This window comes from Dromaius novaehollandiae, chromosome 2, assembly GCF_036370855.1.
Source record: "Dromaius novaehollandiae isolate bDroNov1 chromosome 2, bDroNov1.hap1, whole genome shotgun sequence".
Classification (NCBI taxonomy): Eukaryota; Metazoa; Chordata; class Aves; order Casuariiformes; family Dromaiidae; genus Dromaius; species Dromaius novaehollandiae.
The window spans coordinates 135,840,639-135,866,663 of NC_088099.1; the positions used below are offsets into that span (position 1 = coordinate 135,840,639).

At 46.4% G+C, this 26,025-nt stretch overlaps 2 protein-coding genes and 1 long non-coding RNA gene across 3 annotated transcripts; 1 reads left to right on the forward strand and 2 right to left on the reverse strand.

Annotated features, from left to right (window-relative positions):
- Positions 1-3,633: 3,633 nt before the first annotated feature.
- On the reverse strand, positions 3,634-10,036 carry LOC135327607 (transcription factor SOX-17-like). Its single transcript, XM_064507537.1, has 2 exons — positions 9,681-10,036; positions 3,634-9,520 (listed from the first exon to the last, which is right to left on the reverse strand). Exons 1-2 carry the CDS (start codon positions 9,976-9,978, stop codon positions 8,592-8,594), a joined length of 1,227 nt encoding a protein of 408 aa, XP_064363607.1. The 5' UTR covers positions 9,979-10,036; the 3' UTR covers positions 3,634-8,591.
- A 6,447-nt stretch (positions 10,037-16,483) lies between these two features.
- On the reverse strand, positions 16,484-19,311 carry LOC112981623 (SRY-box transcription factor 17). Its single transcript, XM_064507538.1, has 2 exons — positions 18,943-19,311; positions 16,484-18,782 (listed from the first exon to the last, which is right to left on the reverse strand). The coding sequence occupies exons 1-2, from the start codon at positions 19,238-19,240 to the stop codon at positions 17,854-17,856; spliced, it is 1,227 nt and encodes a 408-aa protein (XP_064363608.1). The 5' UTR covers positions 19,241-19,311; the 3' UTR covers positions 16,484-17,853.
- Positions 19,312-23,002: 3,691 nt separating this feature from the next.
- On the forward strand, positions 23,003-24,282 carry LOC135327608 (uncharacterized). Its single transcript, XR_010387970.1, has 2 exons — positions 23,003-23,171; positions 23,761-24,282. It is a non-coding gene; the product is annotated as an uncharacterized LOC135327608 (long non-coding RNA).
- Positions 24,283-26,025: the final 1,743 nt, after the last annotated feature.

A 26,025-nucleotide genomic window follows, 5' to 3' on the forward strand; every position in this document is an offset into this window, starting at 1 on the left:
CGGAGACTGATGTGGCTGCTTAGTCTGCAGGCTGCTCATAAGGTGAGGTGGGAAACCCTGTAGGTTTCACTGCAGAAGGAACCGAGGGCATCTCCAATATTTCATTTAAGGGAAAAATCTAATCTTAAACATATGGCCGGTCACACTTGCCATCAGCAGATCATAAACAAAGGGGACAAAAAGCAGCCAATACATTTCTTGGTACCTAAAATAAATTCTTAGCGGTAGTGTTACAGTGTCATGTAAAGTGAAAAGCTATGGTATTACGTAAATCCAAACTAAAGCACAGCAAGTGAATGGACTTCTGGATTAGGAAGGGCTGCTAGGTGTTTAACAAGCTGCCCTTCTAATGTTTAGGATCTGCGTAGTTATTTCTGCAATATTCAGGTCATGCACACACAGCAAATTATATGAAGGCCATTTGGGAACAGTAAAATGGAAGTGCTCGCCCAAGGATATATACTGTAGCCAGGGATTGTTATACAAATAGAGGAAATAGCACAATGATGTCAAGGTTGTCAGCCAACAGAACAAGCCTGGACATGCTGTGTTGTGTTACTGCAGTAGTCAGCTTTGCTACAGCACGAAGCCCATATTGACTGAACTATTAACAGGGAATAGATTTTGGTAGCAATAGGTAATTGCTCTGAATCACCTGAGGTATATTGAATCAATGCAAATAGCTCATCCTGACTGGCGGAAGCATTAAGGTTGTTAGGAATGCAAGAATATTCATGTCCAATTTACCCCTAAAGTGTTTTAGTTGCCTGTCACAAGAAATAATATTCAATGTGTCACATCAGATCTCTCAAATTCTACTAAAGAGAATTATCTATAAATAGAGGCAAGTGATTTGCTCTCTGCTCTTGAACATTACATACAAAACATTGCTCATTTTTGATGAATTATAGAAATGAAGATTATGCTACTATAAATTAGTTATCAAACATTATTTATACTTTCTGAGCCATCTAGTGGTCATGTTCCATGGCAAGACTTCCCCTGAACACAGCACAGCAGTTTGGATAAAGATAACTACATTTTCTGTGTGATGCATGATCAGAAACAGGAGTTATTCAGGCTCTATTTCACATATTTGACTTTTTCTTATCATGTTTGTTCTGAAAAAAATATGATGGATGCATTATGAATTCTGCTCTACGTTTTCAAGAGAAGCAAACTTTGAAGTCAAATTTGTAAAAGTAATTATCACTCTAGGAAAAGTTACAAAGTGCTGCAGTTCTGCTGTATTGGCATTATAACCAGAAGGAAGCACAGCATAGACCCAGACCCTCAGTAGTACTCAGCCTCTTCTCTCCCTGTTTGGTCAAGAGAGGCATGCTTTCAGCATGAAAGCCACCACTCAGATGCCACCTGAAGTTTTCGGCTGTCTACTACACGCCTACCACTAGCCACAAACGAAGCTCTCAGTGCTAACATAAACCCATAGCAGAGAAGCCTCTCTAACTGTGGTTCCACAAGCACTGTTCTCAGAGCAATGCTGGATTAAAAACAAAATAAATAATTTAACTCAGATCACTGCTGGTTTTGTCATCATGAAAAGTGTTCATGGAACTACAACCTCAGATTTGTCACTCAAGTCAAAGCCCTGACACAGGACTTTCAAACTGAGTGTTTCATTCTCTCCCTTACAAGTGAAGCCTAATTTGGTAGTGGTGCTCTGAGCTTCATGCAGTTGACGCCTAAGTTTTTGTTATTTATATCTTTTTGTATACATCTTGCCAGGGCTCTCAAATTTCTAAAGAAAGTGTTTCACTGAGCGGCAGGTTGTCTGTAAAACTGTCTGGCCTGGAAATCAGAATAAACTGGATGAATAATCTGGAGGAAATGTAAGTTTTGAAAGACAAAGCCTATTTTTCTATGAAAACATGCTGTAAGTGACTACGGAAAAGAGTACATAGAACAGAGTATAAATGACTACATAAGCTTACTTACATTATTATACCAGCCTTCTCAGGACAACTAGCTCATCTGGACTGAGGTAGCTATCTCCCACTAACACCACAGAGTGTAGGTGATGCTACAAAGGTGATGCTACAAAAATACATCGTGGCAAGTTAGGAAAGAATGCTTTTTGTGCCGCGATCGGAAATTAAATTCCCAAAGAACTCATCTCATGAGATTGAAACTCACTCATCCCTCTGAGAATCCTTGCAGGACACTAAGCAAATGCTGAAGAGTAGAAGATCTCTTGTAGACACTTTAATTTATGGCTATAGAATAACAGCCTTATTATTTTCCCTTCTCCTGAGGAGATTTTCAGACTGTATGTGAGTTTGTATAAAATAGCAGCTTATTCCCCCAGGCACTGCTCTGACCTATTTGGGAAGAACAGAACAGAACTTCTCTTTTTTGCCTCATCTTTGCATGTGGATTTCTCATTCTGCTTTTCAAGAATATTTGTAGTAAAACAACATAGGAAATTTCAGCTGAGTGTAGAAGCGATAGTGCTTGTATCTTGACAATTTCTAGCTTGTTTTCCATGCATTAAGTAGCTCTCTACAGCTTTGACTGGATGGCTTTATTGTATTCCGCTCATCAAGAATGGCTGTTTGTACAGAACAGCTGCTGTTTTCCAAATTAATGGTGAATTAAGTCCATTCTCTTTAAAGCATGCTCAGGACATTGTGAATCAAAGTTCATAAGTCAGTTTTTGTAGTGTTACACTTTCAGACACAGTGAACTGCATACCCAATTCAGAGGTATCAAAATTGATATGCTGCAATCATCTGAGGCCACATCTGCTTTGCCTTGCTCATGGAAACCACTCACTGATTTTACTGCTGATTTTGCATAAGCAAAATGATCAAAAACTAACATCTTGAATGAAAAAATATGCATGTAATCAAGGAAATACAGGTAGTCTAGCTCACAGTAACTTTTACAGAAGTGATATTCTTCATTTAAACAAAATATGAAACAAACATCATGACTACATAACTTGACTAAGCCTTAGACTGTCTCCCAGCAAGTAATACTAATCTGTGCATTTGAAACCTGAAATTGTGTTGTACCAATCAATCCAAGTTCATGAATTCACAAATATTGCTTTACCTTTCCAGTTAATTGAGATACAAACTTTAGCTGCAAAAACATATTCTAATATTCTTTATCTTTGTTCAACAGAGGAGAAAATTTTGTTTTAAACAGGATGTGTGCAGGATAAATTTCATTTCTAAACTGCAATAACAAGAAGCTTTAAAGTAAATCAGACGCTGTAAAGTAATCCCACAATGCCTTGGAAAGAACCCAAGATTGCCGGTACCTAAATATATTCTCTATGGGTAAATGGAGCTGCCACCCTCTACGTGAACAATAACTATATTCCCCTGATAACTCCATGGAATACTCCATGAAACAAGTTTTCTCTCTGATAAGCAAAGGGATGGAAATTGATTTTCTCTGGAATTGTTGCCCATTAAAAAGTTTGGAGGATGCTAGAATCCTGCTTTAAACAACTACCAGGTGAAATTTTATTTTAACCATAACTTTGTTTCTGAAATCTTATTTCACTATTTTTTGTCAAGTATAAAAAATTATTTTGTATCACAGTACAGCTATGATATCTAAATGTATTATTTAATACTGAAAGGAGAGATTCATAACAACAGAGACCCAACAGCTCAGACATTTTTATTTTGCTCTTTATTGAGATTACAGATGAAATACATTCCTATAAGAAGTGTTCTGAAATAATCCGAAAACAGAAACTTAAAGTTGATTTCATTGTGAAATTCATGGAGACTTAAAAAGTTTCAGGATAATCAGCATTTTAATTTTATGAACACCTCAAATGGCATTTCCACATGTGCACTAAAATTTTCTGTATTTTTCCTGGTGCTATTCATTTTGAGATTCTTTTTACTAAGGAACCCATGATATCTAGATTAGTCTCTCAGTTTTATTTGTGTCAGGAGACATAGGCCATGACCTTTGGTTGTTTGTTTCTTTTTCTCAAAAGTCTACTTTGAAGCTTATCTCATTTATGTTCTAAGAGCTGTGGCACCTTCAAATGGAAGGCATTATATAAATGATATATACTAATGTATATTAATGCTTTAATTGCCTCTAAAACAGACAGTTTCAGCCTGCATTTAATCTCAAATACTCAGCAGCACACCAGAATATAATGCAGATTTAATGTTTAAAATCTCAAAAAACAGAAAAAAATGAAAGAAATAAGGAGTATATGTTACTTTTTTCAGTAGGAAGGCCTTCCATGAACTGCAATACATCTCGTCAGAAATCCCCTGTCTCTACACAATCATGAACCCATTTAATTAAATATACGTTTTAAAAACACTGGGGTAAGCCAAGGTGCTTATTCATAATTTACCCTGACACGAAGTATAAATTAGCTATTATTTAGGACTACATCGCTGTAGTTAAATTGTTTCCACTACATTAACTAGCCCAGGCTTCTCTACTTTGTAGTGCAACCTGTAATCCAGGCATACTCTTAAATCTATTTTAAAAGGTATATATCAACTTAGATTAATTTAGTAATCATTCTATATACATCCATAAATATATTGGTTCCTGAAACACTTAATATATTTATCTTCTCTGAACATCTACACTCATTTAAGAATGACTAAGATTTTCAGTAAGTAAATCAGTATTTTAAAGAGTATCTGTAAAGGGGACAATACCAGTTTCACTCTGGTAATAAGGAAACCAATTTAATCAAAACAATGTGGCTTCCTTAGGATCTAAGGAATACAATTAAAACAAAATAAACAAAACAAAACAAAGCAAAATAAAATAAAAGGGGTAATCAAAATAAAATAATTTGATGCATATTGCTAAAATATTTGAGAGCAACCACACTGAGCTTTTCAGCTTACCATACCAGATTGAAGATGTGGTGGCCTTGAATATATGATGACCCTTGTTTTACCCTGACAGAAGAAAAAACAGTCCCTTTAAGAGTTCCAGAAACTTGCTCTGACAACCTGAGTTAATTGGGACAGTGAGAACCACCAGGGATTGACATGGCCAACACATATCCGCACATGAGCTCATCCTGCAGCAGCTATGGAAAATCAACAGTGAACCAGGCCCCTACCACCCACACTTGGACTTCAGCATCAAAGGAGGTGCTGTATATGCCACAGACTAGCTAAGCAACCAGAGCAGATATCTCTGGTTGCTCTGCTTGCATACATAACTCTTAACCAGACTACATGTTATTGAGAATGTACTCAGTGTAGTCTGTGAGTATAGGACAAACTGGATTTTCTTTACATAAGAATTTTTGAAAAGTAAATGTCTTATACCTGAACCAATATAGTCATTAAATTATGCTAATAGTTCTTAAATCAGTGCTCTTCTCCAGTAGACAGCCAAATGCACAAGTACTATAACTCAGCTGATGCCGATCATGACACAGACAGTGTTCCCTGCAATTAGGGTCACTTCAAACTTTCCATTTCAAGAACTGGAAGTCAGTTACCTATAGCGACATTTTTGGACCAGAAATTTTCCATGCTGGACAGCTGGCTTAGATGGCTCTGAATTATTACAGAAGGTTCAGCTAAAACGAGTCAGACACTTCTGAAATTTAGGCTAGAGAAGATATGTTCTTTCAACCATATTAAGTCAATATTAGAATCCTTTTGTTGAGCCTTATATTTTGCAGAATGGTTTGAATATTCAGCCTGGGAGACGTGACTTTTTCATCTCAGAGACATGACTTCCATTGTCCCCTAATAAAAGTCGCCCAAGCTATAAACTTTTTTGGAAAGAAAAGTTGTGCTACAATTATGTTAAACCTGGCAGCAAAATACTCAGCAGAGACTTCATGAGCATGCTTTGCCCCAGGTACAGACACTGAAAAGAACAGCTTTCCCTGCTACTGCTGCTCCTGAATTCTAGCAACTGTTGTGGTATCAACTACACTAAGCACAGAGAAATTGTCTTTGCCAGGCTGTAGATACAACTTTTACTCATCCATCAGCAGAATTGGGTTAAGGTGGGTGGTTTAAGAGTGATGAGGAGAACTGGGCCATGAAATGTGAAACAGGAGAACAAAACAAGAAGCTCATGAGGCTGGAGATAGCTCTTGGGCTAACAGCAGGCACCAGCAGTGGCAGGAGGGGGAAAAGGAGGAAACACAAGATGAGGGGACATAATGAAGTAGGAAAGAGAACATGGTTGGGGCAGGAGAAGAATCATGAGAAATTGAGGAGTAGGGACAGGGATAAAGACAGTGGGAAACTAAGAGCAGGAACTAAAAAGAGGTTAAAAAAAACCAAAGGAAGTAAGGAGATGGACCAAATATGGGTAGGATTCAGACAAAAGGAAAGACACTTGGTGGTCTGAGAATGGAAAGAGGATGTATAAACAGTGTAGGAATGTTTAGGGTGTCAAGTACAGTGAATACTGCTAATGTTTCAAAAAGGAACATAAACATATGATTTTAAAATCATGTAACTTAGTCCAGTTATACGGGTAGCTATAACACCACTGTATTATAGAAAAAAATGAGTCTTGGGATATCTGTAACAAATTGAAACAAGAAAAGAAAGGAATACAAACAAAATTCATATTATTTCAATATACCTACATGTCTATTCAGAGTGTAAACATCTAGTACCTGGGTCTTTGCTAGTCCTTTCCTTTTAACCAACCACATTTTTTGCAAGGGCATGTGCAACAACAACTCCTATAGTTTTAGCACTCCATTACTGAAAGAGAAGGACTACCACGGTTGCCACCACTAGGGCTAGTTGTCTAGGAGGGACAACACTGCACTAATCCAACCCTTTCAACTACAAGGGTCTCACTGTTGTTAAATTTATATCTGCCTGTAATTGCAACATGTTCAAAGTTTCTTTCCAGACATACACATCATATTCAAATAAGCATGTCTGTATTGTTCTAAAAACACTTACATATACCAGGTCCTATTTCCCATCTTGTACTTAAGTCCCTAATATTAGAAACCTGACACTGGCCTTTGCACTTTTCCCATTGTAAACTTCAGAAAAACTACCTGACAATAATTTGAGGCAACTATGACTTGAAGTGAATTATGCCAATATTACATGCACACACAGTTAAATTTCACTAAAATTAACCAAATTCTGGATATAATCATTATTTACTTTGATCCAACTTAAATTACACTTTTTGAATTAATAGATGAAACACCATCTGCCCAAGTATACTTCTACTGGAATATTTGTTTGAAAATATTTCAGTTGGCTCTGTATACATAGCATGTTCAGAAAATGGTTGTTATATTAACTGGCTAGTTATATTAACTTGAATGAAAATGGCATGGACTATACAACTGGAACTTTTGCTGGGTTTCTTCATCCACAGCTCCATAGTCTAAGATTCCAGTGCAAGATAAAAGTACTTGTACAGATAAATAATTGTATTATGAATGTCATTCATATCGCATTTGAATTGTCATTTGCTAATTAAAATATTTAAAATTCTCTGCAATTCAAATGAAAGATAGTCATCAGAAGTGTCACTTAGCTTTATGTTTGAAGGTAGCATTATGATGAGAATCTATGCATTCTTGCACTGGCAGAAATGTCACAGAGCAGTACAGCTGAACACATATTAAAAAGGCTTCTGTTTTAATGCCTAATCGTTACTGGCAGTTTATTGAGAGCAAGTGAGATGAGTGCTTGGGCAACATGTTTTGTTTTGTTTTTCTCCCCTTACTGGTAGGCGCCTGAACCCCATGAGACAGAAGGGCTTAAACTAGTTGAAGGTAGATTAATTTAAAAATTACAGTACCAATATTATCTGTGGGTCATTGCAAATTGTTTTGTTCAAATAGAAATGGGTACATAAAGAGAAGTCATATTCGCCTACCAGCATCCAAACCTGATGGGCTGCCAGACATTTTAAAAGCAGAATCTCAAAGGATTCTAGATTTTCCTGTTAGAGATGTCATAGTTTCAAGGGAGGAGGTTTTTCCCCAGTGCATTAATGATAGTTGCAAATTCTAGTTGACACCTACAAACAAGAAAGAAAAATATACACCAAGAACAATATTAAGAACAGCCATGTGTTTTCTGTTCGAAGAAACAGCAGCACAGGTCTAGCCTTCAACAAACTTCTTTGGTCTTGGAGAGTGTTTTACTTCTTTGTAATCAATGTTATAGGAAGAAAAGTGTCACACATGATCTGTGTTCACCTTACTGCAACTAAAGCACGATGGATTTTATATTAGTCTCTTTAAAGGACCATATGAACAAAAAAAAAAATGACAGAAACAACGGTACATCAATTTATTTACCTGAAGTACAAAAAAGGATGTATACTGTATACTTAAAAAACAGTTAGTAAAAACGTGTTCAGGGCAGACAAGTAATGGTGCTGATCTGCAAGTGCGATGATAATTTTTGGCATCAAGGAGAAAAAGTGTAAACTTCTTGGCACCTCAGGTGATGGACTGTTTTAAATACCTGCTTTTAATCTGTGCGATACTGGCATATTTCCACCCAGAACGGGTTGCCAAAACTCTCCAGAGAGCATTCAAATAAATTACATAAATAGGAGCGGGGCCGGGCGCTTCGCTGGCAGTCCGCGCCGTGCCCCCGGCCTCACCCGTCGGCGTAGCCGCAGTAGTAGACGGCGCTGCTGGCGTCCGACACCGCCGCCGACACCGGCCCCGCGCCCTCGGGCGCCGGCAGCCCCGCGGCGTCGTGGCCCGCGAAGGGCAGCCCCAGCTCGGGCTTGCAGGCGAAGTGCAGGTACTGCTCGAACTCGGTGCGGTCCACCTCGCCCAGCAGCTCGTCCTGCGGCAGGTGCTCCAGCGGCTCCCGGCACGGCACCGCCTCGGGCGGCGGCGACGGCTGCCCGCCCGCCGGCGGCGGCGGCAGTGGGCGCCCCGGGCCCGGCGGCTGGCACATCTGCCCGTAGTAGGCGTGCAGCGGCGCCGGGCAGCCCAGCAGGCCCGGCAGCGAGCCGCCCGGCCCCAGGGGCTCGCCGGGCGGCAGGTGCCGCCGCAGCGCCGCGCCCGCCGGGCTCTCGGCCGCCGCCGGCGCGTACTCGGCCGCCGCGTGCGGCGCGTAGCTGTAGGGCACCAGCGCGCACTCCTCCTGCAGCCCCGCCGCGAAGAAGGGCGCCTCGCTCTCCGCCGCGTCCAGCGGCGACGGGTCCGGCGTCGGCAGGCTGTAGCCGTCGAAGGCGGCGCCCAGCGGCGGACAGTCCCGGTAGTGGCCGACGGCCGGCGGCAGCGCGCCCGGCCCCGCCGCGTAGCCCGGCTCGCCGTAGGGCAGGCCCAGGCCCTCCACGCACATCCTGCCGCCGCCGCCGCCGCCGCCCTCGCCGCCCAGCCCGGGCGCCGCCGCCTCCGCCAGGCCGTGCTGCAGGAAGCCGCTCTCCACGCGCTTCAGGCGCTTCACCTGCTTCCGCCGCCGCGGCCGGTACTTGTAGTTGGGGTGGTCCTGCATGTGCTGCACCCGCAGCCGCTCCGCCTCCTCCACGAACGGCCGCTTCTCCGCCAGCGACAGCGCCTTCCACGATTTACCTGCGCCCACACGCACCGTCAGACCCGCCGGCCCCCGACGACCCACGCGCCCGCCGCCGCCCCCCGGCCCCGGCGCTGCCCGCTCCCGCCGCCGCCCCCCGGCCCGGCCCGGCCCGGCCCGGCCCGGGCGGCCCGGCCCCGCCCCGCCGCCCGCGCTCACCCAGCATCTTGCTGAGCTCGGCGTTGTGCAGGTCCGGGTTCTGCTGCGCCAGCCGCTTGCGCTCGTCCTTCGCCCACACCATGAAGGCGTTCATGGGCCGCCGGATGCGCGCCTCGCTCTTGCCGCGGCCGCCCGCCGCCCCCGACGGCGCCGCCTCGCTCTTCGCCTTCGCCTCGCCCAGCGGGCTCAGCGACTCTGCCCAGGGGCAGGGGCCCATGGCCGGCATCATGATGGGCAGCGAGCACCGCCCCGGCGCTTGGTCGTCGCTGCTGGCGTAGCCCGCATCGGGGCTGCTCATCTCGGGACGGCCGCGCCGCCGCCGCCGCGCCGGGACTCCGCAGGGGGCCGCGGGACGGGCTCGGCGCTCGGCCCCGCGCACTGCGGCCGCCCTCCGCGCCGGGCCCTATTTGAGCAGCGGCGCGGCCAATGGGGCCGCGGGGGCGGGCGCCGCGGGAAGGTGGCGGCGGCTCCCGGCGGCGGCTCCCGGCGCGGCCCCTCCCGGCGCGGCGGCACCTGAGCAGGTCGCGGCCCCGTCCCGCGGCTCCGAGCTGTCCCGCACAACGGGCGGCCCCGCGGTGGCAGCGCGGCCGTGCTTGGGTGCAGCCTCGCCGGTACCGAGCTGCCCGACGCGGGTGCGCAGAGCGGTTCAGAAGTGAAGGTTTCTCCTCATGGGGCTGTGGCTGACGCTAGTCCCGGGATCGTATCCTGCCCTTGCCCTGCCTCTGTGATGCACCTTAGCAGACCAATTTTGTTAAAGCACGTCGTGCTCAAAAGCAAGCACGACTATCAGCGTGCATCGAAATATGTGGAAATGCAGCGAAGACAACACTGTTTGCTTTCTAAAATTATTATTTTCTAAAAGGGCCTCGTTGTTTTGTGAATTAATTTTATCACTATCCGACTGCCGTGATTGCCAGGGTGGTCCTGATAGATGGAGCCCTCTCCACTGTGTTACATTCCTCCGTTTTGAGCTTTCTAGTATTTGATCGTATTTTCAGTCGTAACCCCGTTTTTCATTGCCTTGGAAGGTATTCTATTACTGCAACATTTCATGCAGGATGAATGCACATAAATAAATACATCCTAATGCATCAAACGTGTATCTTGCTCATAAAGGAGCAGCCGAGCAATCTGCAACCTTGGGCTTGGCTTGGAGTGCATTCGCTGTGCCATTTTGTTACGTAGCATAACCATACAACCTGCAAATAACCATGCCTTTCGACGTGAGGTTCTTATTTATACAAAAGCAGTGGGCAGCTACAAAAAAAAAAAAAAAAAAAAAAAAGAAAACACACACACACCCCTGAATTAGTGAATTAGCCTTTGGTTAGTTAAATTAGCCAAGCAGTTAAGGATGACACCTTTTTTCTCCAACAAAATGTTATTTTCTTTGTCAACTTTTCTGTGCCTGGTACGTGTGTGCAGGACGACAGAGCTCTCTGGACAGCGCTACCACGTGCACTGTACGTGTTGATCTATAGGTACCATGTATGTATGACTTGGCGAGAGCATCAAAATCTTCCGGTCAGGAACCTAGGATGAGATTATTTCCCCAAAATACTCGTGCCTTAGGGGAGCGGACTTTCTTTCCTCGACAAATACGGGGATTACTTAAGGCGTTTTACAGCTTCTTGCACTGTACGTCTGTGCTTGTGTTTCACTTCAAGTCCGAGATTAAATATTTATGTGTAATTCTTAACAAAGAGTGACTTTTAAATGAGACACTTAGTCCTTAATCTTCCACATGAAGTATGTAGCTATGAACCTCAAAGTCGGCTATAAGTGTTTGCTGGAGGGGAAAGGGTCTGGACCTGGAATGCACACCCGAGGAATGATCAAGGCCGGTGGTCATTTAATGATAACGATGTCAATTTAAGTTTGACAGATGTTATCGAAATCCATTCACACAGAAATTAGCCGAATGTGTTTATATTAAAAGCTCTTGAACTGTAGGAAAGAATAACTTCGCCACCTTAGGTTTTTTGGGGAAAAAACCTGTGTTCTTTAGATACATACTTCGAATTTCCTCCAAATAAAAAGACGCGCAGCAGCCCCCCTCCCTGATCTGAAGGGGAGTAGATCTTTAAAGAAAATGTCCTCATCCTCAAAGAGATGGGGGGGGGGGGAGTATATCTTGCAATTTTGCAAACTTTTAGTGGGATAACTTGAGCCTGGAGCTGGACTACGCTGCTCTTCCCCGTGCCTGCACCGCGATCCCGTCCCCTCGTTTCCCGCTCTGATCCCGCTCTTGCACCTTCCGGAGTCGCCGTGCCCGGCTTTCGCGCTGCTGCGGCAGCCCCAGGGCGGCAGACACGGCCGGGGAAGCTGCGCCTCTTGGCAGCGGCACAGGGAGGCCGCGGCGCAGCTCCGCCGCCGGGGCGAGGCCAGGCGAGCGCTGGCAGCAGCGACGGCCGCGGCCGGGAGCGGAGGAGGCCGCCCGCAGGCCGCGCCCGCTGTGTCGCCGCGCTTGGGCTCGAGGCCGGCGGCCGCCGCTTGCCGGAGCGGCGGCGGGGGCAGGGTACGCGCGGAGCAGCTCTGCGTCCCGTGGGCGCGCTGCTCCTTTCCCTCGGCAGAAAGCAACGAGCAACAGGTCAAACGAGTCGAATCACAGCTGGAGCTACAGAAAGCACCTTCCGGCGAGCTGGGGTCACACCATGCAATTCACTGGCATCACGGAGCTCGTAAAGACTTGACAGCATTAGTTGATAGGGCTTTATCTCATAAAGTAGCTGTGCATCGGTGCATGGTGAAGACCGATCACCATCACCCTGAGCAGCTTCCCTGAGTATTAATAATTTCCGAATGCGAAATATAGAAATTAAGCAACAAAAAATAAAAGATATTGGGAGCGGTGGCAAATACATTATAAACTGTCTCCTCAAAAAAAAAAAAAGTGGTTTTAAAATAAGTTTCAGAAGTGCTATACTATAAACATAGAATTACATGTGGTCTCCAGGCTTGGGTCGCCGTAAGTACCTATAGAGTAGTACCGCGAGCCTTGAGCTGAAGCCCTGCCTGCCAATATGTCAGTTACCGCTGACAGCGCCGGGAGCCAGGTGGCTGCACACAGTCCTCTGACCGGGCAGATGAAACAAATAAACTTCTCTTTACTTACATGAGTGTCAGTGCGTTCATAGCCTGTCATTTCGCAGTCCAGGAACTGTTTGTTCCCGCAAACAACCATCTTATTTTTTCGGAAGGTTTGTGGTGTGAGGGTTTTTTTTTTCTCCCCCCCCCCCCTCCCCCCAGGCCAACGAATAAATCCGAAAATAGATTCAGCAGCATCCAAACGAAGAGAAATCACTCAATCAGCACCACAAACGAGGAGAAATATATGGATGGTTTTGCTCTGGGCCAAGATTCAGGAGATTTTAACTGAATTCTTGATTATGCCGGGGCCTCGTGTGAGTTCCCGAGTAAATCATTCAGGCCCAAGTGCATAAACTGAAGTTACCAAAAAGCAGCAGTCTCCTGGAAGCCCTGACTGATCAGTGCACTAACTGTGTTAGCTACAGAGACAGTTACTCTATTTAAGAGCGCCTCATTTCAAACACACAGAGGGTGAGAAAAACCACCCTTATTTTATAGATGGAAAACTGAAGTAGGGTGATTTCAGGTCCCACCGTGTAAGCATTGAATTAGTCAACACAGGAATTCTCTGTTTAACGTTAAGCATATATAGACATGTAATAGCGGATTCTATAGTCCTGTCCATACTTAAAAGTTACTCGGTGTAGCAATACAGAGCTAGTTAGCCAGAGTCAGGCCCTCGTGCACACTAACATCTAAATAGAAACGTGAGGAAATATCTGCACCGAATGGTTGGAGAACTACAGCAAAATTTGACGGCAGGTCTCAACGAAAATTAAAGCCCTGAAGAGTTTCGGGGAATGGAGGCTTTTAGACTACCTGTTAGGCCTCGATCCCATAGCCGGGACTCATCACGGGCTGGAAACAGCAGGTTTTGCCGGGCTGCAAGCGGAGGGGGACACGAGAGGAGAGCCGCAGGAGAGGCAGGGCAGTAATCATCAACAGGGTATTGCAGCCCCGGGGACCCCACACAGGCCTCCCTGGCCCCAACAACCGTTTCAGCACCATGCTGCTTTCATTTAGCCTTGTCGCAAGGTTGCAAACGACCCGTCGGTGTCGCCTACGCTAGGTCTTCCCGTGCTGTTTACGCCAGTGCAGGGTAACTGGGTATATAAATTTGCTAGGGGATCACATAGGCTCGCGGATATAATTATCCCTTCCTGTGTGGCTTGCTCTACTTTTCAGTACACTTCCCGGTGTGGACATGCTAAAAGAGGGATTTTTACATATCCTTTCACAGGCACCGCAAACTGGGGGAGCAGAAGGGGAACGTCTTTATTCCGAAATAAGAACACAGACGCCATGTAAATAAATAAAATCTATCTATAGGGAGAAAACCTGCATGCCGATTTCTTCGGCGGACTACTCTTTTTCTGTGCTAGGAGCTTGCCCAACTTGAAAAGCATATAGCTATCAGAAACGGAGAAAAACCCAGTGAGTTAATATTGTTATTTCAGAGCACAAGACCGCTGTTTCCTGATATTTCCAGTCCCGGTTACTCTCGAATAGCGATTGTGATTTTGTTTTCCGCTCCTGACTTTTTCCTCATCATCTGCCCTGTACAGACAAACCTTAAACCTTTTTTTTTTTAATTCAACACCTCAGTCTATTACAAAGGCAATCTTCTCAGTGTGAAACCTTTTTCTGTCTAGACTAGGCCTACTTACTTTTCTACTATAAACTTACTTAAATGGTAGGAACAGAGAGCACAAAAAGAAGGAAGCTCCCACGACTCCAACGTGACCACTGTGTAGGGGCGTTGACTGTCTTAGGAATAACCAAGATCCAAGGACCCTTTGAAACACGATAAATTTGCTTATTTGGAAGGGAAGTGGCAGGAGAGCTGAATACCTTTTGGGCGAAAGTAGCCTCCGGAAACCGTACGGAGCAGTCACCTGCGGGAACTGTCCTGAAGGAGCTGGCTTGCTAATGCTATTGCTTAAGTGGAGACTGGCTTTTTTGCAAGGTTGGAGAGCACTGGCACACCTGCACATACGGCTGCACTATACTGTGGTAGATAAAAACATAAAGATTTAACATTGCAAAATCTCCCTTATTCCAAGCTCCTAGACTTTCCTTTTTCCTCTTTATGATGTTTAAACCATTAAAAACGTGACATTGCCCTGTGACTTTTCGGTGTAGAGTAAACCATAATCAGTAAGAAAAGAGTAGATAAGATTTTCAAGACATTTCATATATGTAACCTGTGGGGAACGTGACGGCAGTAGCAGATCTCGAGTGTGACATGACCGCAGAGTGAAGATGCATTAAGGCACCGCCAGAACCAGTCTAGGTTTTAGAACAACCACTGTGAAAGAAAATGAACTCCGTTTTGGGCTCCTTTTTAATAGAGGATTTTCATAGATACTCATGAGATGTGAAGAAGGCTTGAAGTTTTCAAAAGGGCTACAGGTCAGGTTTGCGGGTATAACAATAATCTGACAAGTTGACTAGGAAATGGGACTTGCACAGGGCTTTGGAAAATTTTTCTCTGAGTGTATTGGCCCAGCCCATTTTAGAGAAGGTTCACACAGTGCTCACTCACAGGAAGAAGAAAAAAAAAAGCTACATTCTTACTCGAGATGCACACAAGAAAGACAGTATTTCTTAGGTTTCAGTAATCAAAAAACTCTAGATGAAGGTTAGATGTGAGATCTCTATATCATGAATTATTGAGAATGGTAATTGGACTTTTGAATTGTAAATACATTCGTACCGTACACTATCTGGCACAGGACTCTTCTGCTAGTTAACCCTTCTTCCAACATCTATAAATTTATTTAACACAATTCATTGACAACCACTCCAGGCATTATTATAAATAAAAAGTAGAAGTCTTTCAAACTTCGTGAACTCGCCCACATTTTCAAAGTTCGCTTAAGGCAATTGCCTTAGAGCTTGGAGTGGTGGGGGCAGGGGGAAGGAGAGAGGATGGAAGCAAAACCTGCGCGTATTGAAAAATAACAATAGGTTGTGGTCAAACTTGCCAAAAGTACAATAATGATTTATTCCTCTCCCCCCAAAAGAAATGATTTTCCTCCAGACAGTCACGAACGTGCAAGAAAAGGGTAAGATGAATTTAGTTTAATCCTGGGTGTGAAAACTGTATAATAGAAGGAAGCCTCAACCAATACAAAACCATTATGTCTCATGCACAATCTGGTCTATCTATGCTTAGCAACGTAATAAAATTACTAGTAAGAGCCCATAACAGTAACGTAACTTTCTCAGTGAGGGTCCAGATATTTTACTGTATACACTATACTATGGGACAGACCTCAACATATTCACATCATAAACAGAATATGTATAAAAATTGCCCCACGTTATAGTATCACAAAGACATCTAGTGTCTTTGCTCTGAGGTATGTCACTACCGAATATATCATTTACCCCGTGTACAGAGGGACAGGAGGGAAGAGAGTGATAGGGCGGGTGCTCTAAGTATACGCGGGTGCTTGAAGACTATCTGAAAACTAAAACGGGAGGATTAAGAAACTAGAGGGTACACTGTTTTACAGAACAATAAGGGTTTAAGTGTATTTTAATTCAAGACTCACTAATAGTACGCAGTTACATATTCAATTTTTGCTAACAAATCTTGTTTAGGCTATGATTGAAACTCATCGATTGCGTCAGCTTGTATCTGGGTCTGTGTATGCTATTTTATCTTCCACCGATAAAAAAAAAAAAAAGCCTATTTAAATGCAATTTAAAAATGCGACCGATTTAATTTCCCTTCCTGAGGAGGTTAATCATTGGGACAGTCTGCCACTTCTACCTCAGCTCCCACCCCCCAGGAGTCTGCTCCGCCGCTTTTATCTTAGAAGTAAACGACCTAGATGTCTATTCCCCTCTGATTCAACACAACGACTTTATCAATCCCACTCCACAGCTTGAATCAGTACTACCATTTAAATGAAAGTTTTTCCCCACAGATGTTTCAGGGCAAAGCACAAACATGTCAGTCACAAAGGTATTTCGACCTATAGTCAAAATGGGATAGCACAATCTCAAAACTTAAAAGGAATTTCTTCAGAAAAAAAAAACCCAATGAAAATGTATGTTTTAATGTATCATTGTGATTTGATGTTAGAGCAGTCTAGTGCTGGTAGGTCTCTGGCCTTTAGACGTTCATGACTAAATTCTTCATCAGCTTTGAACCCCGATATACTGGTACCATTTTCGATAGAAGAGACCCGTATACCCTACTCCCCTGCAATGAAGGCAGGTATTTGAACACGAAATACATTCCCTCCAGGGAGCCGCTTCATTTAGCACTTATTCTGACATTTGAACAAGGTACTATTCTTAACGTCATCCAAATGCTTCCATGATTACACGGAAAAGCTCACTGAAAGCACTGAAATACTCAAACCCTAACGTAATTCAGTCAGAGCTTTCTTATCTTCTTTTTGCACTTCGAAAATAAAATAGATTGCTTAATTCTTTTTAATTCAGTCCTATTACTCAATCGTCTAAAAAGCCGCCTATGAAAGTTTGGAAAATAACCTTTGCAGCAGTCGGGGGTAAACAGTTTCCAGCCAGTAGAAGTTTGGCTCACAGTTTGGGCAGGACAGATGGAAGGAGAAAGGCACTACGGCCAGAGAAATACCCTTAGGTGTGACGCTCATCCTTAGTGAGAGAGACTTCAGGAAAACTACTTGAAAGAGCAGTGGATATACAAAGGATGATGTCTATGTGGGGATATCAACGACCAGTTTTATTATTTTCCCTTTATTTGTAAAAGTGCAAAATTATTCCGTACAAACCCAACATATAAAAAAACCAGCACTCTGTACAAGATTACAAAAGCATACGGATCTCTAACAAGATCTCAGAAATTATGTTCCAAGTATGCAGCTAGGATCAACGTTTCAGAATTCCACATAGGAACAGTTTTATGTGTCACTGTAGGACACAGATGGCTCGACCTGCACCACTCGGAAAACAAGACGGTGGGTCGCATCTTCAAACCTCGAGTAGGTCACCGATACCCTGTCAGTTCTCAAGATTGAAATAAATTACATAAATAGGAGCGGGGCCGGGCGCTTCGCTGGCAGTCCGCGCCGTGCCCCCGGCCTCACCCGTCGGCGTAGCCGCAGTAGTAGACGGCGCTGCTGGCGTCCGAGACCGCCGCCGACACCGGCCCCGCGCCCTCGGGCGCCGGCAGCCCCGCGGCGTCGTGGCCCGCGAAGGGCAGCCCCAGCTCGGGCTTGCAGGCGAAGTGCAGGTACTGCTCGAACTCGGTGCGGTCCACCTCGCCCAGCAGCTCGTCCTGCGGCAGGTGCTCCAGCGGCTCCCGGCACGGCACCGCCTCGGGCGGCGGCGACGGCTGCCCGCCCGCCGGCGGCGGCGGCAGTGGGCGCCCCGGGCCCGGCGGCTGGCACATCTGCCCGTAGTAGGCGTGCAGCGGCGCCGGGCAGCCCAGCAGGCCCGGCAGCGAGCCGCCCGGCCCCAGGGGCTCGCCGGGCGGCAGGTGCCGCCGCAGCGCCGCGCCCGCCGGGCTCTCGGCCGCCGCCGGCGCGTACTCGGCCGCCGCGTGCGGCGCGTAGCTGTAGGGCACCAGCGCGCACTCCTCCTGCAGCCCCGCCGCGAAGAAGGGCGCCTCGCTCTCCGCCGCGTCCAGCGGCGACGGGTCCGGCGTCGGCAGGCTGTAGCCGTCGAAGGCGGCGCCCAGCGGCGGACAGTCCCGGTAGTGGCCGACGGCCGGCGGCAGCGCGCCCGGCCCCGCCGCGTAGCCCGGCTCGCCGTAGGGCAGGCCCAGGCCCTCCACGCACATCCTGCCGCCGCCGCCGCCGCCGCCCTCGCCGCCCAGCCCGGGCGCCGCCGCCTCCGCCAGGCCGTGCTGCAGGAAGCCGCTCTCCACGCGCTTCAGGCGCTTCACCTGCTTCCGCCGCCGCGGCCGGTACTTGTAGTTGGGGTGGTCCTGCATGTGCTGCACCCGCAGCCGCTCCGCCTCCTCCACGAACGGCCGCTTCTCCGCCAGCGACAGCGCCTTCCACGATTTACCTGCGCCCACACGCACCGTCAGACCCGCCGGCCCCCGACGACCCACGCGCCCGCCGCCGCCCCCCGGCCCCGGCGCTGCCCGCTCCCGCCGCCGCCCCCCGGCCCGGCCCGGCCCGGCCCGGCCCGGGCGGCCCGGCCCCGCCCCGCCGCCCGCGCTCACCCAGCATCTTGCTGAGCTCGGCGTTGTGCAGGTCCGGGTTCTGCTGCGCCAGCCGCTTGCGCTCGTCCTTCGCCCACACCATGAAGGCGTTCATGGGCCGCCGGATGCGCGCCTCGCTCTTGCCGCGGCCGCCCGCCGCCCCCGACGGCGCCGCCTCGCTCTTCGCCTTCGCCTCGCCCAGCGGGCTCAGCGACTCTGCCCAGGGGCAGGGGCCCATGGCCGGCATCATGATGGGCAGCGAGCACCGCCCCGGCGCTTGGTCGTCGCTGCTGGCGTAGCCCGCATCGGGGCTGCTCATCTCGGGACGGCCGCCCCGCCGCCGCCGCCGCGCCGGGACTCCGCAGGGGGCCGCGGGACGGGCTCGGCGCTCGGCCCCGCGCACTGCGGCCGCCCTCCGCGCCGGGCCCTATTTGAGCAGCGGCGCGGCCAATGGGGCCGCGGGGGCGGGCGCCGCGGGAAGGTGGCGGCGGCTCCCGGCGGCGGCTCCCGGCGCGGCCCCTCCCGGCGCGGCGGCACCTGAGCAGGTCGCGGCGCCGGCGCGGGCGGCGCTGCTGCCGCCCCGGGGGACTCTGGAGGGTCCCTGCCCCGGAGCCAGGAGCGTGTGTAACCGGCCCTGCATCGGCAGCCCCGCTCTCACGTCACGTTCGCAGGCACAGGCCCGGGGAAGGTCCGGCGGTACCGTACCGTCGTGCAAATACCTATGCGTTACGGACCCGGGCAGGCAGAGACAACACGGACCAGGAGGGACACAAAGGAGGTGGAAGGGACAGATTTTTACCAACGGTACCTAAATACCGCCCATCACCCGGGGAGTAACAAAGGGTTTCTCTTGTAGGCAGACGTGCAAAGTCAGTTGGTAAGAATAAGCCAAGTTTTTATATATGTAGCACATTTCCGTTCCCTACCTTTTACCGCTACCTCAGTGTATCTCACCTTACACATCCAAGAAACGTGCAAATTTCGTGGTAAAGTAGAAACGCAAATCCGTGTAAAGTTCATTAAATACACTCTACTCCTCTTTCTCATACTTGGTAATGAAGTTCTTCAATACTTGCCAAAGGTGCAAATGTATGTAATGTAAGTTCACTTGGTTATTATTCAAATTGAGCTTTGCAGTACCTGTTCCTACTTTTGTTTGGCTTTATATTCATTATGTGCACAGATAATATTCAGGATTTCTCTGATTTAATGAAGCAGAGAACTGCTGCCTGAATAAATAAACTGTATCTATAAGCACATGTTTGTTAAACAGTCTGTCACTTAGAATAAACACAAATTCTACCTCGATACCATTTATGTTCATTTTGGCATACAAACTAATGTAAAATACAGCGTTTTCACAAGCGCTCTGATTAATATTTGCATTGTTATGTGGTGCTATTAAATGCATCAATGCTTATTTGAGAAACTGCTGAGCTTTAAACTGAAGATCAAAGAGGTTTATTTGGTCAAGGACACCTTTGTTTGGACAACCACTTCGATCAAATAAACCGATATTGTAAGAATTCTCGCTGAAATGAAAGGGATTAAGTCAGGATCACCATTAACGTATTCTAACGTTGTATTTCCTGTTTCATACAACATAAAAACCTGTTCCTATAAACTTGACAGCCCAGTAGGTATTCTAAAATGAAGAACGAGGTAACCAACTGTACTTGAACAGGATTAACACTGAAGTATTATTCTCTGGAGCATTCTCGAGAGAATTCTGCATTCATGCTTTTCTTCCCCATTCGTTTGTTACGTTATAATCCAGTGATACATTTTCAGACTTAAGATACCTAGCGTTTATCATTCTGCAAGGACTCGAAACCATTACCAAAGGACTCGTAGCAGCCTAAAACCAAGCAAAGAAAGCGTTTATTTTTTTCCCGTCTAAACACACACTTAAGTCCAACACAACGAGAAAGAGCAATTCAAACAGCGGTTCTTTCTTTCTTTCTTTCTTTCTTTCTTTCTTTCTTTCTTTCTTTCTTTCTTTCTTTCTTTCTTTTTGGCAGATGTTGTAAAAATCAGTGGAGATGAAAATAATGCTAATATACATATGCAACTGTACGTTCACTGCATACTGTTCCATAACAATATCGTTTCTACAAAGCTATAATGCATTTAAAATTGAATGTAGAACAACTCCAGCAGTAGAGATTCCGATTGCAAAGCCAAAGTGTCACCACAGAATCGGTCGCACCAGTGAGGAACGCCTGTTAGGAATTACGTGCCTTTTCAACCGTTTTTAATCACACTTCGTTGGGACCCTACCTTAGGGCGTACATTTTTATGGTTGGTGTGCCAAGTTTTTTACTCCTGTTTATCATTTTTATTTTACGGCTGAGGCTTGTGACATCCCCCGTCTCGACGTGCTGAGGACGTGGAACCCTTAATCCTAGGCCATTTGCCCAAGGATAGGTCACATGCCCGGGAATGAGCGATACCCAGAGCCAATTCTAAACCAAGCGAAATCCGAATCTTATCGGTAGTACAATCATGCAACAGGAAAATATATCTATCTTTTCACTGCAGAACCGAGAATACTCAGTTGAGCAGAGAAAGCAAGATAACTTACAAGCAAAGCAGAAAGAAGATAACAACGCACGGCCCTAACGAAGTCCATGTATTTCCACCCACTTCCAATCGGTTCCCAGGTACTCTTGGCTCCTTCCGTACTGCTCTGGCTCAGGCAAAACTGATCGCCTAGGAGTTCAAGACGACGAACAGCGTATTACCTTTGATGACAGCTGATCTTGTTGAACTGTCAACCCGTCCCTTTTATTCTATTAAGCAGAAGTATTTTCGCGAGCCAAGGGAACAAATCCTGCAAGAGCTGGCACTGAAAAAGTTCTGCAAATTGAGGAAATGCTTACAAATACACTTTACAACAATTTTGGGGCTGTCACTTCCAGTAGAAAAGAAAATGTTTTTCTATATAAGGAACATGAGGTAATAAACTAAGCAAACTGCCGTTGACTTTGGAAAATTTGTGCAAACTGTTTCTACAGCTCATTGATCTGGGATCAAAGAAAGAAAGGTGTGTTTTGAATCTAAGCCGAGAAAGTAAAAGCTCCCTGGTTTGTACAGAAAATATTGGCAGTTTGTGACCCTTTCAGTGCCCCGGTGTCATAAATAGATTATCTAACTTCTTCTCTCGCAGTCTATTTGACTGTTTACATACTTCTGAACTGTAACTTCAAAATACTTATACCATACGACACTGACTCTGAGGCAAATTTTGCTCTTTACTCACACCTCACTTCCCTGAAGCATTTAGCAAAGAGTCTCGTATGGTGCTCCTGTGTATATGAAACCTTCATGGTCGCACGAATCCTGGGGTCATTCGTTAACTTTCCCAACCTAACAATGCCGCTGAGAGTTCATCCTTCTGATTTATTGACCTTTTAAACCCGTCAGTGTAAAGCGTGGGGGCGCGGAGCGGGGATCCTCCGGCGAGAGATGTGTTTCTATTTCAGGTCCATTACAGAATGCGGTGTTGGAAGTGGTGCTCCCAGCGTTATCAGAGTCGACCACAAATGCCACATGAAAAGCAGCAAACATCCGGAGGGTTTCCTGCAAATCGAGCAGTTTCTCAAGACAAGAGTCTTTTTTTTTTTTAAACATGTATTTAAAGGCAACATGCTTTGCTTCTTTAAAGCGGCTCAAGACCATTAAATGAAAACAGCGCTGCTCAAAAAACACTGCATCGTGCAAGAATTTCCCCAGTGAAGACTTTTGTGGACTGCCACGTTACGAAAGTGCGTGGATGACCGAGGCGGTGCTCAGGAATGAGACACTGTTGAAGTGAAATGTATATAAAAGTACATATATACCCTTTCAGAAACTCTAACAACAGCTATCGAAGCGACATTAAATACTCCACTGCAAAGTAACAGTCGCCAACATTTAAGAAGTCACTGGTTCGCCTGCATCATTCTCAGTGACAAACTCCTATCTAGCAAAGGTACTCCACACACACCAACCTGCAGAGAGCTTTCTGGTCATAAACCGTACACGGCATCCAGAGCGGAGCCGCTTCAGTGGAAACACGTCCCGCAGCCCTGGGCTTGGCAGCTCTGGTGAATAGACAATAGCCCTGGGAATAGCACGCTCCCGAACAATGAGCAGCCTGCATATGTGTGCGGGAGGTTTGAGGTGTGTTAAGCAACGGTGTCCCCACGCTTTAGGACTGGAGCGCGTCCGGCAGGGGGGAGAGGGACGTGCGCGATTCCCACTCCGAGGTAAGAGCCCTCCAGCCTCGCCGCGGCCGGCGTTGGGTCCCCCCCGCCGAGCCGCCACCGCCTTCACCAGCAGGGCGAGCGCGACGCGCCCCCTTGCAGCCGCCGCCACACCCGGCCGCGGCCGCCGGGCTCCGGGCCGGGCCGGGCGCGGAACCCGCCGCCGCCCGGGCAGGGCCGGCGCGGCCCGGCGTCCCCGCGGCTCCCCGCGCCCCGCGCCGCCGCGCTGCTCGCCCCTTCCCTCGGCCCGGGCCCCGGTGCGGCCCCGCCGCTCCAGCCGAGCGGCCCCCGCGGCGGGCAGCCCGCTCTCCCCTCTCAGCTCCCGCCCGCCGGGCCGAAGGCACCGGTCCGGAACCCGGCACCGATCGGACTCAAAGCCTGAACTGAACCGCCGAGAGGTGCCATTTCTCTGCACAGGGGCTCGAGGCTCGCCCTCAACGCCCGGGGCAAACACGGGCATAGCAACCCTGCCCCTCTTCGCCAAAGGCAGTGCCGGGCGCAGGGGGGGCAGGGCAGTCCCGGGTAACCCTGGCATTAAGCTCATCCCTTCTCAGTCCGAGGAAAATTACATTCTATACATATCCAAACACAGATATCCTGTCATCTGCGGTTCTTTGAAGTAGACAGTGCCATGAACCACGTCTGGGTCACTACCTCATGGAGAGTCGGAACAACTCCCCTCTGAAGGAAATGGCTTTTCGCTGAAGTTATTTAACGTCTGAATTACTGCTGGACTCAAGTTTCGCACATTCTGGAGGACTCAGGTGCAAGGGAGAGCCTCCACCTTGCTTTCTGCCAGCAAGGAGTTAACTCTACCACTCACGGGACTGCTAGGGCTTGGGTTTAGAGTGGCTGGCATACCTTCCTTACCCCAGTCTGAAGAAATGACAGCAGTTTGACTACACAAGGAGGTCCAGATATTGTTATGGTTTTTGTGCCCTCCAGTTTGGGACTAAGTCATACAGGACCAAAAAGCAGTACAGTATCTGGGGCCCGGGCAGAATCCCCCTCCACGCGAATTTCCAAGAACAGAAATCCTGTTAGTTTTCATTCTTCAGTACATAGAAGCAATTAAAAAAACGCCTTATACAATGCTGGAGCCACTCCAAAAGTTCAGGCATCTGAACTGAACTAAACACTTTGGGCTAGCCTCTGTGTTTATACTGGTGTAACTCTCATATCAATGGAGCTACTGCAAACTTCTTTTAATGTAAGATTTGTTCTGACATACTAGATCCTAAATTCATGGCTTAGGGAAGTACAATTCATCTAATCGTATGATTAAAAAGCTGACCCCAATTACGCTGGAGTAAAAAAAAATTTCCTCTTTGATAGCACTCAGATTCTAGAGTGTGCTTTACTGCAGTGAGAAGGAATGTAATAAATATTCTCTACAAGGTGGCCTATAGTATTATATACTGTATTACTCTATGATAGCCTTGCAGTGTTTGTTTATATACTGCTTTGTTTAGTAGGTAGCAATATTTCACAGTAGGTGTAACGACCTTTGTCTTCTTTGGGAATAATTTTGTTACGTTGTGCAGATGAAAAAGTAGCCGTGCCTGGAGCTGGTCAGTTGAAGTTCCATCATGCCAATTCCTTATCATCGCAGAAGAGATGGTCTGGCATTTTACCATATAATCCTACTGCAGGCAGTTTAGCAGAAGTTATGTCAGCAATACTAATAAAATTATTAAATGGTAATGACAGCATTCAAATTTCAGTGGCTTGCACTGATAAGTAAGATCAGAATGACAAGTACGATGAGAAAGAATTTAAAAATGGGTTTAAACCTTTAATAACACAAATCATTCAGTTTTAACCCGGAAAAGCTTTTTCCAAGTTGGACAATATAATACATTTATTTTTCAAGAAAAAACTCATTGTTGTCCATGTCCCAGAGGTGATAAAACGTCAAAAAAGAAGACTTTCTGCTACATTTCTTGCCCAGAAATAAGTAGTTGTAATGCTGTCAAAAAGTATCTGTTCTTATATGATCAAAAGGGCATTCGTTATAACCAAGACATCTGACTACAAAGTTTGGGTTCTTTTCGCAAATCAAAATATTATATCGTTCAGGGTTGTAATTTTAAAATTATCCCTGGGGAAATGCCCTGCATTTTCATTTTATCTTTGTAAATACATTCAGTAATTCAGTGCACTACAACTTCTGAGGTCTGACATATATTTAAATAATTGAACTATGAAAAGAAAAAAAAAAGTATGGGACAAGGTATGGAAACTGCATTTTATTTCTTGATAGCTGCAAGTATTTGGACTTATGATGTCTATGTTCCTTGGTTATTCTTGATTCATAAACAGAGTTTTAATTTTAGCTTGTTAATTAACATTCCACTAGTAGTTCCATTGAAATATGCTTTGAAGTTGTAGATCATAAGAAGAACATAGCGGCACACCTTCCATACCCAAACTGATTGATCTGATCATGTTTCTAACGAATACTACTTCCCAAATATGTAGCAATTCCATTGGCAGGCGCCTGCTTACTTTACGGGGTGCACAGTTAAATCTGCCATTTCTCTAGCTAGAATCCATTACTATTCAATGTTCTGAACACCTCTGACTTCCACTGAGCAATGAGAAAGAAGGGAACTCCAACCCTCATAGTCTGACACAAATAGCAACTTAAAAAAAAAAGATCAACGAAACTGCAAAAACTTCCAAACTAACTTAAGTGATAAAGATCTTTTGATCTTGGGCTTGAGGTATGTTTAGAATTATCTAGCTGCAGCTCAACATTCACATCTATTTTACTTCTGTAGTCCATTTCTGTTTGAATAAAACCTAGGAACTGAAAGTCCCCTTTCCCCCTGTTTTGTCCCCTTAACATCACCTT